The 14,632-nt window shown below is 47.3% G+C and overlaps 1 protein-coding gene across 1 annotated transcript in view; it reads right to left on the bottom strand.

The window, feature by feature from the left end:
- Positions 1 to 12,934: 12,934 nt before the first annotated feature.
- Aldh2 (aldehyde dehydrogenase 2 family member) overlaps positions 12,935 to 14,632 on the bottom strand; it is a 30,116-nt gene continuing 28,418 nt past the window's right edge. The window contains exon 13 of the mRNA XM_003462942.5: positions 12,935 to 13,318. Coding sequence (XP_003462990.1) covers positions 13,286 to 13,318 — 33 coding nt within the window. The 3' untranslated portion in view covers positions 12,935 to 13,285. The remainder of the gene's footprint in view (positions 13,319 to 14,632) is intronic.

Raw genomic sequence — 14,632 nt, 5'->3', positions numbered from 1 at the left:
GGAAGCCAGGCCCGACCTCAAACACGGTCATGGTGACCCGTTGCCACCCCACAGTGCTGCGCATGGTGCTGGAGGCCCTCCAGGCAGGGGAGAAGCGCCGGGGCACCTCGGTGGCAGCCATCAAGCTCTACATCCTGCACAAGTACCCCACTCCTGGTACCAATTTCTGTTGTAGTCCAGGGTTATTACACAGAGAACAACTCAGGTCAGGACATGGAGTTTATAATATTTTTATAATGGTCACTGAAAGTTAACACAGGAGAATGCAGGAAATCTATCCGCAACACCAACGACATAGATTATTTAGTCAAGAGTCTAAACCCCATGGCAATGTCCCACATGAGTCCAGATAAAAACCCAGAGCTCAGGACAATGCCTCCACGAGTCCAACTGGAAGTCCAGAGCCCACAAGAAGGCTCACACCAGTCTCTTTTACGGATTCGTGCCGGGAAGACCCAAGGGTCAGCGGTGGAAGCCAGAAAGTTCATGCCAGCAGGGTGAAGGAGCTGTGCTAGTGGGATGAGGGTTCTACACTGGAGCTGAGAAGTCACACTCACAACAAAGAGCGGGGCTGTCCTGAAAGGCACCACAGCTGTCCTCAGCGACACGGAGGCCCCGAGCTCCTCCGACGACAAGCACAGTCGGGAACGTGCCAGGAAGCAGCGTGAGGAGTTCACCCTGGAGACCAGGCAGCACATGTCTTCCCCACCGGAGCCAGGAAGCAATGCTCGATGTGAAGACCAAAGCTTCTCCAGGAGAACCAGCAGCTCAGACAGCAACTTGTAGGAGAACTAACAATGCCTCCATAACACCTCAATCCCTCTCCACACCGCTCTTCTTCTCCACCTATTTATCCTGGCAACCCTCCTCAGGTGGAGCATCTTCTCTCAATGCATGCTGATGTAATCCAGCTGGCGTTAAGTTGACCACTAGTTATCAAACCATAACACAGTGTGCACCATTGTGCTTGCCTTTGGTCTCATTTCTAGGTCTCATGCCATCAGATCCCACCCATCTGGTAAAAAGTTTTGGAGTGGTTTGTCATGCAGCATATATGAGTGATTTTGATGCCTGGAAATGAGGTACTATCATAACAACTGCCTCAGACATAGAAGACATTTTGGAACCAAGTGGTAGACAGAGATTGAAAAGGTTGTTAAGTGTGTGTTAAAGAAAGCACGATTCGGAGGGAGAGAACCACTGGCCTCACCAGGAGGTGGTCCAGCCTGGAAAGCAATCATGTGCTGGCTGCTGTCAGAGTGGAGACGGCCACACCCAAGCCCCTCTGAGAGTCGGTGCCATTTCCGGACAGTGAGAGGAGAGATCCAGGCCTCACCAGGAAGTAATCCCGACAGGGAAACATCATCTTCATGGTTTTGTTGGGTTGGGTTTTACTCTCTTTTATTTTGTTGGATTATGTTAAATCTGCTGGCATACGCAGCCCTTTGAAAGATAACAAGACATTTTATAGCAGCCATTTTTGATTGACGAATGGCTTGTTTTGAAGTCCTTTATGCATTCACTGTTTTGGTTTTAGTGTTTCTATTCTATTCTGATCGGTTCAATTTTTGCTGTGTCCAAAGTTATGTGCGGCTGTTTTAAAGACAACAGAAGGCATTATGGTAACGCTTGTTAGTTTTATAAAGTTTTGAAGTCCTGTGCCACTTATACTGGTTTATTTTTACTGTTTTTTTTCTGTTTTATTTTCCTGGGTTTTATAGTTTTTAAAATAAAATAAAATTTAATTTTTTAAAAAAGAAAGCCTGAATCATCTTGGGTAAACATGGCAGAAATGTAGACTTTGATTTGAAGAAGCTGATTTTAAGAATACTAACTAGAATGAGGAACATTTATCACCAACTGGAGGAAAGAGGTTCCTTGTTAATTCAGCAAAGAAAGTTTATACTATCATCTGTAGTTATGTAAAAGTAGAAAATACTCCAATTTCCTGGCTCAGGAAATTTCCAAACACACAGGTTGGCTAGTTCCTTTTGGCTGCTTTTAGGGAAGAAAGGTAAACTGCAAGAAGAATTACTTAGCAACAAGAAGCCAGGACTTGATGGTTTTGAAACTATACAGTCTCTTGAACAAAGATCAAAATCAGAACTGCAGCTCACAGGAGGACTGCAGGTTCAAGGTAATATGTTTAAGAACTGTACTCTAGGAGATTACATCCGGACTGGAGTTGATTTTGAGAGTCTGGACTTCAAAATGATGCTATAAGACAGGCGTGTCCAGCCCTGGAAAGCCAGTAATTTGGCCCCACAAGATTGTAAACATTTAACATTGTGATGTGATCTTTAGTGATATTTTTCATGACCCAACTGCAAAGTGCTGGAACGTGGAGTGTGTTGGTGACAACAGAATTCTGTGTAGGAGAGTGCACAGTGCATCGCTATATTTGTGGACAATGAATTTCAAGGATTAAGCACAAAGAATAAAACTAGATCTAGCTGGGCCTGGTGGCATATACCAATATTCCCAGCACATACCAATATTTGAAGGCTGACACAGGAGGATCCTCACAAATTTGACATCAACCCGGGCTACATAGTGAGTTCAAGACTAGACTGAACTAAATAGCAAGACCCTCTTTCAAATAACTTTAAAAAATTAGATAAAAAATTTCTAACAAGCAGCCCGCCTAAGAACTCACTAAGGATTGCAACCATGCCTGTCAAGCCTGACCCTGGCGCATTCACTTCACAAAAGTGAGGTCAATATCCTGCTAGTTTTATGTCTGTGTGGCTCTCGATATGTTATAGTAAAAATGTCTTAAAATAAAGCAAGCTTTGTTGCTTATATAAATTAACTATATTATACATTTTACATGTGGCTCAAAACAATTCCTCTTCACTCTGTGCAGCCCACGGTGGCCAAACTGGACATCCCTGCTGTAGGAGAAAGACGCTTTTGAGGCCTTTCAGAGGAAGAGAGTGCAGTTTGCACGTGGGAGAGACTGAGCTGGGCTAAGGGTGGCATAAGCACTTTCCTGGCAAGCACAATGTCCTGAGTTCAATTCCCAGTACCAAAAAAAGAAAAGACTCAACTCCTGTTGGTCCAAGGGCCAGTAGCAGCAGCCAGCCTCTCCCACAGCCTCTGTTCCTCACACCCCATATTCCCTCATCATGCACTGGGACCCATGAGTTACTACTGATGAATAGAAAATGGTAACGTGACAAAATATCACTTCTAAAATGAAGTTACGTAACAATTGTGACTTTTGGGGCCCTTTCCACCACTCTTTTGCCTACTTCTCCCAGGAAAGCCAAGAACTGTGCTGTAAGCTCTGTCTAGAGGCATGTGCATGACAAAGAATTAGCTAACAGCCACAGAGCCTGAGGCCCGCTAGCAGCCTGGACTGAGTCTGGAACTAGGTCTTTTGGACCCCATGCAGCGGGAGGCGATGGAGGCACCCTAAGGGACCCAGCTCTAAGTGCTGTTCTGAAGAAGACACACGTTGTGCACTGTGTCAGTACGATTCCCTCTAAGTCATGTGTTTGCTCTGAGAGAATCTAAAACATCCTGATTCCCAGGCTTGGAATGCAGCTCAGTGGTAGAGTACTTTGCGTAGCATGTGTGAACCCTGGATTACAACACTGGCACTCTCCCTGCATAATTCTGAGTCCTGTTTTCTGGTTACCACTGGGCAATCATAGAAGCTGCCTAGCAGGACCAAGTTGCATCTTAGTTTCTATGATATGATTTGTTTTACTTTTACAAAGATGGAAGCCTAACCCAAAGGAATTACAAAAACTATGTCCACAGAAAAACTGGTACATGAATGGTCATAAGGAAACCATTCATAATAAGCAAAAAGTAGAAGCAACAGATGAGTGGGGAAACACAACGCAGGGTATGTATACAGTGGGATATTATTCCACCATAAAAAAGAATGAAGTACAGATGCATGTTACAGCGCGGCTGAGCCTTGAAGACATTAGGCCACGTGAAAGAAACCAGTCAGGAGAGACCACATGCTTTAAGACTCTGTCTATATTAAATGACCAGAATAGGAAAATACTTGGAGATAAAAAGTAGAATAGTGTGGGGCTGGGTATTTAGCTCAGCGGCTTAAGTGCCTGCCTTGCAAGCAGGCAGTCGTGAGTTCGATCCCTAGTACCGATAAAAACAAAAAAGACCAAAAAAAAGTAGAATAGTGGCCATCAGGACCAGTAAAGAAGGGGAGGTGTAGGATTACAGGCTAACGACTAATGTATATGAAGTTTCTTTTGGGGGCAGTCAAAAGTGTTCTGAGGTCTGTTGTGGCATGAGAGATACACAGCTCTAAGTATACTTATAAAAATGATTGAAACATGCAATTTATTTTTTTTTTTCTTTTTCGGTACCAGGGATCGAACTCACGACTGCCTGCTTGCAAGGCAGGCGCTTATGCCGCTGAGCTAAATCCCCAGCCCAAAACATGCAATTTAAATGCATTCCATCTCAATAAAGCTTATTTTAAATGGAGGAAAGTAAAGGAGGGAAAAGGAAGAAAATAGGAGCTTCTGTCCTGGCTTCTGTCTCCGATTTTAACACGTACGCTGGCCACCGGAAACTTTGTTAAGTGTATATTCTGGCTGAGTTTAATGGGGAGCCTGGGATTCTGTACTGCAAAAAAGCTGCCACCTGATCTCAGTGCTTCTGGGCCGTCTGGATCACACTTTGAGAGATGGGTGTAAGTCCCTTCCCGGTGCCTGGCATGCATGAACCAGCTTATTGAATGGGCCTTACTTTGTGACAGTAATGGCTTAATTGTTTTTTGCATGGCTGAGACAACATACCCAACATCCAAAGTTAAAGGGAAAAAAAGGTTTATTTTGGCTTAGTTTGTAGAGGTTTCATTCCATAGTTGGCTGTTTTTAAGGCAGGATGGCGTGGCAGGGGAGTGTCACAGCAGAAGCAGCATCAGCAGCAAGTGACAGCAGCAGTCCTCTTTCTGTCCCTTATATTTCATCCAGTCTACTCGCCTTTAGGGCCAGCATAGGCCTTCCCATTATCCATACCAGAACTATGCCAAACTAATCAGTGAACTAATTTAGTAAGCACACACCCTTGATCCCAGTGTCATACAGTCCCAGCATCACACACTCTAGATCCAGCCACCCATGAAAAACCCCACCTATGAACACATGAGGCTTTAGGGGGTCATCTAGACATGAGTCATAACAAGTGACATATTACATGGTCACCTACCTGAGCCAGCTGGCCCAGGAATGGGCATCTGACTCAAGCTGGGGCTATCAGAGGTGTCTGAGACTATTTTCTGTTGGTAAAACAAAATATCAGAAACTGCATAATTAATAAAGAGCAGCAGTCTATTTACTAACTGACAGTTCTGGAGGCTGGGAAGTCCAAAAGCATGATGCCAGCATCAGGGAAGGCCCTTCTCGCTGCACCCCAATGTGGAGGGCATCCATGGTGAGACAGAGCACATGGCTAGCTCGACATTGTCCTCCTCTACAGCCACTAGAGCCATCAAGGAGTCCCCAACCTCATGACCCCACCTAACTTTATGCCCCGCCTCCAGACACCATGAACGTACGACGTTGAGGATTAAGTCCCCAACACGTGAACCCTGAGGGACTCATCAAAGCAACAGCACGAGGCTCCTATGAACAGAAACTGGAACATTAAGCCACTTGGGGTCAGCATGAGACAGCACAGGGAGAGGTCATGATGTCCCAAGCAAAGGGTGCAAGCCAGTCTGTTGGGGTGGGGCGGGAGGCTGTGGAGAAGAACGGGAAGGAGGAGTCCTGGCCCAGAGACATCCGTCACCCTGCTCCTGTCCGCAGTTTCCATTCCATCATCCCTAAAGGTCCTGCTTTTGTGTGGTATGTCGAGTGATGGCTTATCTTGTATGCTACCAAGCACTCCCTAGTTTTCTCAATGAGCATTTAAGTTTGTTTAACACTATCTGGTATTAGAAATACTGCTCTTTCTTGATGTACAATGCACTTCCCACACTCATCTGGTTGTTTTTGTTTTCTTGAATTAAAAAAAATTTTTTTTTCCCTCAGACAACTTGCTATGTAGTTTAGGCTGGACTTGAACTCACTATGCAGCCCAGGCTGGCCTCAAACTTGTAATGTTCCCCCTGCCTCAGTCTCCTGAGTGCTCGGATTACAGGCATGTATCACAACATCCATTTTTTTCTTGGATGAATTCTTAGTCATGGACTCCTACCAAAGTTCGCATCAAGTTAAATTATCCTAGTAGTGTGAGAACACGATCATGATTTCATTTTGTTGTTGTTCTTATTTTGTGAGACAGGGTCTTTCTATATAGTTTAGACTGGGCTTGAACTCACCATGTAGCCTATGCTGGCCTTAAGCATGCAGCAATCCTCCTGCCTCAGCATCCCGAGTGCTGGGATTATAGGTCCACACTGATTTCTGACCTAAGTTTCTGTTCTGCAGTTATGTTATAGTAATGCTTGGGAGTCTGTGAATGGAAAGTTACAGCATTTGCTAAACTTGACTTGGCTCAAATCCTTTAGATGGTTGGAGTTGGATGAGGGCCTAGCAGTTATGGCCAATACTACCCACAGCGTCTCTGCGGGGGCTCTGCAGTCCAGTCTGGAACCTTCCCTCAGCCTGGCGTGAACCATCCCACAAACAGCCTCTTCCACCTGTTGCAGGAGACCTCCTGCTTGCCTCTCTTGCTGTTTGCTGACAGGCTCTGGTCTCTCCTTTGAGAGCTTGTAGAGTAAACATCATTCCTCTCCTGGAGAGTTTCTCAAATATCTCATGAAGTGGCCTTTTTAAAAATGTTTCCTACTGTGGGAGGTCAGTAATGCCAAATGCCTGTGCGTCCTTGTCCATCCAGACCTTTCCATACACCCATTAAACAGCAGCTCCACTTGGCGGCCTCGTGAAGCCCAAACAGAAAGTGGCAGGAGGCTTGATTCCCAAAGAGTCAGAACGCCTCATTTCATAACTGCTTTTCTCACTCTCCAGCCAAGAAGAGAGGCTGAGGTTGCCTTGGATGTACAGGGGCCTGAGATTTCAGTTCACCTGTGAAGATTATTAAGCCTTCAGCTTTTCAGTGTGGATAAGTGACCTTACCCCCACACCTGGCGTGGGAGACACAGCGGGAATCGGAAGCGGCCAAAGACCAGGGGCCACCTCATATCCCCGTCCTAGGCTCTGGGGGTACAGGGGTGATAAAAAGCCTCGCTGCAGCCCCCAGAGGCAGCTCTGTCTCACTGGTACCTTCAGGACAGCTAAGTGATGCTGACTTCAAAGGTGGACCTCCAGAGCTGTAAGAAAATAACTGCTCCTGTCACAGGTACCACAGGGAACTAACACATATTGTTATCAAAGTTCTGGTGACAGTTTGCAGCACACACCTATAATACTAGCACTCAAGAGACTGAGGCAGGAGGGTCACTGTAAGTTTGAGGATAGGCTGGGCTACAGAGTGAGCCCAAGGCCAGCCTGAACTGCACAGCAAAACCCTGTCTCAAAAAGACCAAAAAAAAAAAAAAAAAAAATGCAACCTGGCTTCTCAAAACTCCAAATAATACAAAAATAAAATAGAAAGTGAGAGCTCCCTGAAGTTGGAGATGGAGGTCAAGGTTGGAAATAAGAGGTCAAGGATAATAATATTACTAAGTAAAATCACACACACACACACACACACACACACACACACACACACACACGTACACAGAGAAAGACTGATTCTCCTTATCAGAGAGACCTAAGTAATGAAATTCAGAGACAGAAAGCAGAATGGTGGGTGCCAGCCTTAAAGGCAGAACCCTTCGCACGTAGCACCATCGAAAGCCCTGCCCTGAGACGTGACCAGACTCTGTCGTGGCTCATACCAGTGTGGACTGTCCCTAGATGACCCCAGTCCCGTTAAAATGCCTTCCTGAGCAAGTCCAGCAGCACCCAGAAAATGGCCTGCTTGTTCTGCTGACACCTCACAGCAGGTTCCTGGCCGCCTTGTCTTAGGGCACAGAGTGGGATAGCCCCCGACTGTGAGCATGTGCCTCTCCTAACTCGGAAGTGTCTCTCAGGGACCCGATGCTCCGGAAATGTCACCAGCAGGAAGCTGCCGCCTCTGCCTCCCCTCGGGGCCGGCTGGATGGAACCTAACTCCACCACCGCCGGCCGGCGGACACCGCTAGCCGCTCTCACCCACACTGTCCGCCGTTGTGCTTGTTCCCTGCTGAGGCCACCGAGTCCCCGCTCTTCCTTTAAAATGCCACATCGCTTCTGCACAGGTCAGAAGGGAGTCAGCTGTTTCCTCTCTCTCAGGAATCACTGAGTAAACTCTGTTTTCACCACTGCAGTGTCTCTGACACGAGGGGCGAGAAGAGGAGGAAGTGGAGCGTTAGTGTTTCATGAGGACCAGGTTTCAGTGTGGGACGTGAAAACATCCTGGCGGTGGCTGCACGGCGACATGCAGGTCCTTAGTGCCACTGCACCGTCAGCTTCCACACAGTTAGAATGTTAAACTGAGCAGCTCTCTAGGAGGCTGAGGCAAGTGGACTGCACATTCAAATCCAGCTTGAGCAATGTAGTGACTCAGGGTGCCCTCTCCAAATTCAAAATCAGGGGAGGGCCTGGGGGATGTAACTCACTGCAAAGGCCCTGGGTTCAATTTGCAGTACAACAACAAAGTTAAAATTTTATATTGTATCTCTTTGCAATAATAAAACACATGCAGTGTTCAATCTGATGACTGTGGTGATAGACGAGCATCACACTGGTGATAAAAGTATACAGAGCACCACACCCAGGAAAAACTGAGGCCATCTGAACAGGTTCAGGGGGTACACAGACAAGCCGCGTGGAGACTGCTGAGCTGTCGGCAGGACACACAGCCTTTCACCTCTGCTCCGCTCACCCACCTGCTTCCTCGCTCCTGACTGTGATTTCCTGCATGGCTTTCCAGCCCCGGAGTGCAGTCCCCGCTTCACTCGGCTCTGCGTCCAGCTGCATAGGGGTCCTGTGAGCCCTCCCGCTCAGGTGTCCGCCCTACCCCTGTGCAGTTTGCTGGGCCATGGCCGGGAGCAGAGCCCTGTGTGCACAGCCTCCTGCAGTGGGACTGGGAGGAAAGACAGCCCCGGGGGTCCACGAGCCAACTGGAGCCCCCAAAAACTCACTGACAGAGTAGGACCAAGAAATGTCACTGCTTGGCCCTGGGATAACCCAGCCTCTCCGGGGTCCCCAGGGTTGTCAGCTGCTCCCACCAGTACTATGTCAGTGTAGATGTAGGAAAGAGGAGAGGGCAAGAAGTCACAGACCAAATGGGGACAAAATGTTAAAAGTGGATGACAGGGGATATGAGTGAAGGTTTACTATGCCAACAACTTCTCTGGAAGTTTGAAAAACTTTCAAAGCAGGTAAAAAGGAAACAAAGCTTTATGACATTTGATCCCTCCCATATTGAGATAAAACACAATATAAACAGTATATAACTGTACCCACTTATGAGGTACAGTGTGATATTTCAATGCATGTGCGCACTAGTGATTATATTGGATTTAAATTTTGTCTTTTTGGGTTTTTTTTTTTTTTTTGTGTGTGTGTGCGTGTGTGTGTGTGTGCGTGTGTGTGCTGACAGGTAGAACCCAGGGCCTCTTGCATCTACCACTAAGCTACACACCAGTCCCATATTTTTAAAATTGAGGTGAGATGCACATCACATCAGATTTACCATTTTAAAGTGAACAGTTTGGTGACATTTAGTACATTTACAATATTCTGGACTTACCTTTCCTACCATATATGCTCCAAAACTTTCTCATCCCCCTAACAGGATGCATCACTTGCCTGTTTCCTGGGCCCCAGTAACCACCAGTCTACTGAGTATAAATTTCTGTTCCTGGACATTTTTCATATAACAGATCATAAAATATGTGGCCTTTGTGTCTGCTTCCTTCATTTAGCATCATGCTTCAAGGATCATCATGTGGTAAGTCTGTGTCAGTGAGTTTCTCCTTTTGTATGGCTGAATAATATTCTACCGTGCAGAGATTCCACTTTGGTTTGCCCCTTCCACCCCCTGATGGACACTGGCATAGACATTGGGGCTGTTCCCAGCTTCGGGCCATTGTGAATAGTGCTTCTATTTATGAACATGTTTTTGCTGGAGTCGCTGTCTTCAGTTATTTCATGTTGGGACTATGGCTCCTTGATCCCTCCTGGCATTGTCTGTCAGGTGTAGAGCAAGATCACCGTTAGAAGCAAGACCACCCTGAAGGGCACCGAGGGCTGACTCTCAAGTTCTACAGCTCCTGGAAAGGATCGTGCTGCGGTTCTCTTGTGGGCCGCAAGGTGGCGCCAACACACAGAAAGGGCCTCGCTTGCAGGGCGGCCAACTGGGTGAAGAGCTCCCAGGGTTCTTTGCTGAGTCAGAAGCGACGGTTTTCTTAGAGGACCCAACAAGGCTGAACCCACAGACAGCAGCTTTACACTCTACACTCCTGTGACCGACCCACGTCCAGCTACCCAGAGAGATCAGCCTGTAATCTGAGAACCCTGCTTTTATTTCAGATAGCTACTTAAGGTTCTAAATTAGTTCCTGCACCCAAAGGACAAGGATATTAAGTGCCTAGAATGTCAAAATCAAAGTAGTAGACAATTCTTCTAAACCTCCTTTGGTATTCACTGGCGTACAGAGCCAGTTCTCCCAGCAAGTCTGAGCCACGTGCCTAGTGAACGAGAATTACAGCTCTTTTTTCTCATCCCCTGCAAGGAGATTCTTTGCAGCATCGTTCACAGTACCAAAAGTAAATGAGGCAGGATTGTTGCCAGTTCAAGACCAGCCTAAACTGCACAGTGAGACCCTGTCTCAAAAAAGAGAGAGAGAGGATGATACCTGGCATGGTGGCACGTGCCTGTGATCCCAGGACTCCAGGCTGAAGTGGAATTGCTGTGAGTTTGAGGCCAGCCTGGGCTGGGCAGTGAGTATGTAGCCTGAGCTACACACTCTGACTCAAAAAAAGGGTAGGGGAGAGTTCTGCTATATTTCAGTGTGAAGACTCTGGGTTCAATACCTAGTAATAGAAAAATATCAACAATCAACATCTATCAATTAGTAGGGGACTCTAGTTTCTATGTTCCCTTAATGCAACAGCTCATTTTTGTTGTTGTTTTGTTTTGTTTTTGTCTTTTTTTTTTTTTCCGGTCTTTTTCCTTTTTATCGGTACCAGGGATCGAACTCACGACTGCCTGCTTGCAAGACAGGCGCTTATGCCGCTGAGCTAAATTCCCAGCCCTGTTTTTGTCTTTTTGAGACAGGGGCTTGCTATGCAGTTCATGCCGAACTTTAGCTCACTTTGTAGCTCAGGCTGGTATCAAACTTGCAATCATCCTCCTGCCTCGGCCTCCTGAGTGGTAGAGCCACCACACTGGTGTAGCCCATTTTCCTTGTTAAGGGCGATCCATCCTTTTCTCATTCTCAGCCCATTTAGACCAGGAGGCTCTATTCCAGGCTTGCCAGTGAACTTTGGCCTGGCAGGATATGTGGCTGGAGTACTTGAGGGCCGCTGGAATCAACTTGGAGACCTGTTCCATAGCGTGGTGACTCTGGTTAACTATATACTGTATTGCATCAGTTTACTGAGGGACAATCTTAAGTGTTGTCACCACAGACACACAGGGCAAATATGTGAGGCGGACACATTAGCATCTAGCGGAGATTTTGTAATGTACACATATAACACATGTTGTCACATATCGTGTGCATATACAATATTTGTCAACTCTATCGCAATAAATCCAAGGAGGAATACTTTAGTTGCAAGTATCAGAAAGCCAAATTCAAACTGGTATAAGGCCATTGGGCATGTAACCCAGCTACCAGGAACCCCGTGGCAGGAGGGTCACAAGTTCAACTTAGAGCAACCCTGTCTCAAAACAAAAAGGGCCATGGATGTAGCTTAGTGGTAGAAAGCTCCTGGGCTCAATCCCCGGTGCAGGCAGGGAAGGCAGGGAGGAGGCAGGCCGGCAGGCCAGACACTGGCCCCTAGTCCCCAAGTCTTGGGTAGCTGCCTTCTCCTGTGGCTGGATTCAGTCAGAGTTCCCAACTATTTCTTGGCTCCACCGTTACTACACTGGCTTCCATTTCAGCTGTATCCATTTTGGATACGAGGGTCAAACTTTTCATTAAGTTTGCAAATGAATCTATAACTCAAAAATCATCACAAGCCGGGCATGGTGGCTCACGCCTATAATCCCGATCACTGGGAGTTCAAGACTAGCCTGGGTTACAAAGTGAGCTTAGGGCCAGCCTGAACTGCATAGAGAGATTCTGTCTCAAAAAGACCCGCCCCCCAAAAAAATCATCGCAGGGCTGGGGATTTAGCTCAATGGCATAAGCACCTGCTTTGCAAGCACGCGGTTGTGAGTTCGATCCCTGCTACAAAAAAAAAAAAAAAAAAAAAATCATCACAACTTCTACAGTTCATCTCTTTTTGCTCTGATTCTATTCTTCTGGCTGCCAGTCACCAAGTAGAGCAACTACTAATTTGTCAGGATCCTTAATTAAATGAAGGTGGCATCCTGGAGGAGACTCGCAGGTCTGGTTCCTGAAGACGCAGACACAGACCCCGACTCTGGTATCCTATTGTCAGCGGTGCAACTGGCCAGCATCAATCTGTCTTATTTGGTCTACCTGTGGCTTTGACTTTCAAAACCAAGAAGCAACTGGTGTGATTCAGCATCTCTTTCTTGGTTTCTGTCCCTCGGCACAGGGGCCGGAAGTCATTGTTTTATCCCGATGTCTAGCTCAGGGCCTTCCCAGAGATGCAAGCCAGAGACATGTGGGATTAAATGCACAAAGCCAGAGCCATCTACCCATGGAAGAGGAATGACAGTAATCATACACACTGTGACACACTGTGAACGTGGGGACAGCGTTCCTTGCAGGCAGCATTGCCCTGGGCTGGTGAGGGGAGGAAGAGTTACACAAGAGGTTGAGAACAGCTGTTTTTAATAATGTTTCTATTTAGTGCAAAATACCAAGCAGGTGCTGCAATGCTAATACAACTGTAAACAGTGGCTTTTTCTTCCCCGATATAGCAAGTTACAGAAATGTATCTGAAAGGTAAGACATCAGAATCCTTTTTTTAAAGAAATCACCCCGAAAACAAGCAGTACTGCTGCTTTGCCTTCTCCCTACCCATGTGAATTCAAGCTGTGAACTTTCTTGACTGTGAGATTTTGTGGGAGACTCTCACTGTGCAAAGGTTGTTTTTCTCAGCTCTTCTGCTGGTCTCCAAGGACTTTCCAGAGTGGTGGGCGGGGAAGGAAGCCTGCATGGTTCTTTATGAGTTCTTCTGAGGAACTTTGACTGTGACCTGAAAGAGGGATACAGAGAAGCTGTTAAGTCTTGCTCCTTTTCCTGATGGCTGGCGGGCAGTGTGCGCCCAGGGCTCCCCAGGCTACCCAGGGAGCAGCAGAGGGCGCTTCCCTTACTTCTGACATCTCGCTGGCCAGCTGGCCAATCAGATAACCGCCAGGGCTTCCCTACAGGACATCACACCCTGTATCTTAACTCGGTGGTTCTAAGGTCCCACTGGGACAGAGGCAATGTCTAGGGACACTTTTTCTTTACTTCACAGTGGCGGGATGGGGAGGGGTGACATAACTGGTGGGTTACAGTTAGGGATACTGCTAAACTTCTCACACTGCACAGGGCAGCCCCTACAACAGGCTCCCCCAGCCCCAAATAATAAGCCAAGGTAGAGAAACCCACATCTACGTGCGTATTGTCCTCCATGAGAATTCAAAGGTGGAAACAATGTGCTTAAGCTCACAGGTGTCTTGGGTATGTTAAGTGAGAAGATTCCAGATTCAGATGGCATTGGTTTGAATCCCAGCTCTGCCCCCTATCTTTGTGGTATCATTGTTTGTGTCTCCAAAGCTCAAAACACAAGCATTCTGGGCCAGGTGTGGTGGTGCACGCCTGAAATCCCAGCACTTGGGGGGCTGAGGCAGAGGAAAGCCAGGAGTTTGACGTCACCCTGGGCTACACAGTGAGCCCCTGTCTCAAAATCAAACCAAAAGCCCTCCAAGCATCTTTATCACCAGCAGTGCCAATTCCTAGCAGGGCACAGGCGCTCCGGGTCAGTGGGGACTGAGCCTGCTCCACCTCTTCCCCACAGGCCACAGACCCGTCCTGCCAGCTCTTCCTCCCTCTGCTTTCTCTCTCCCTTCTCCCTGCCGCCTCCACCACAGGCCTTCGGCCACCCCGCCGCCAGTCTCTTTCCAGGAGCTTCCGGCCGCCTGCTCGTCTGAGATGCAGCAGCCCACCCTGCCCTCAGCCCACAGCTCATGCCACCTGTTACTGTCATTTCCACAATCAGTGTCAGGCAGTGACACCTGAATTTCTATTTCTGTCTTGTCCTTTCAGCTCCAAACTCAACTCTCCAAACATGAGCTTCATGTTTCCCCTAGGACTCCAGCCCTGACGAGAATTGGTGTACATCAGTGTCCCCTACCACAAAGACCCTGTCACCATCCACTCTTCCAGTTGTTTGGCCCAAAACTTGGGCATTACTCCTGATTCCTATTTTTTGCTTTCCCTACTCCTACGTTCCCATCTCTCTACCTCCCTCCACTGTCCTTTTTTTTGAGACAGTTTCACTATGAAGTTCAGCCTGACCTTGAAC

Source organism: Cavia porcellus, unplaced genomic scaffold, assembly GCF_034190915.1.
Source record: "Cavia porcellus strain 051 isolate PalLab524CR breed Dunkin Hartley unplaced genomic scaffold, mCavPor4.1 scaffold_16, whole genome shotgun sequence".
NCBI classification, from domain to species: domain Eukaryota; kingdom Metazoa; phylum Chordata; class Mammalia; order Rodentia; family Caviidae; genus Cavia; species Cavia porcellus.
This window is presented reverse-complemented; position numbering and strand designations above follow the sequence as displayed.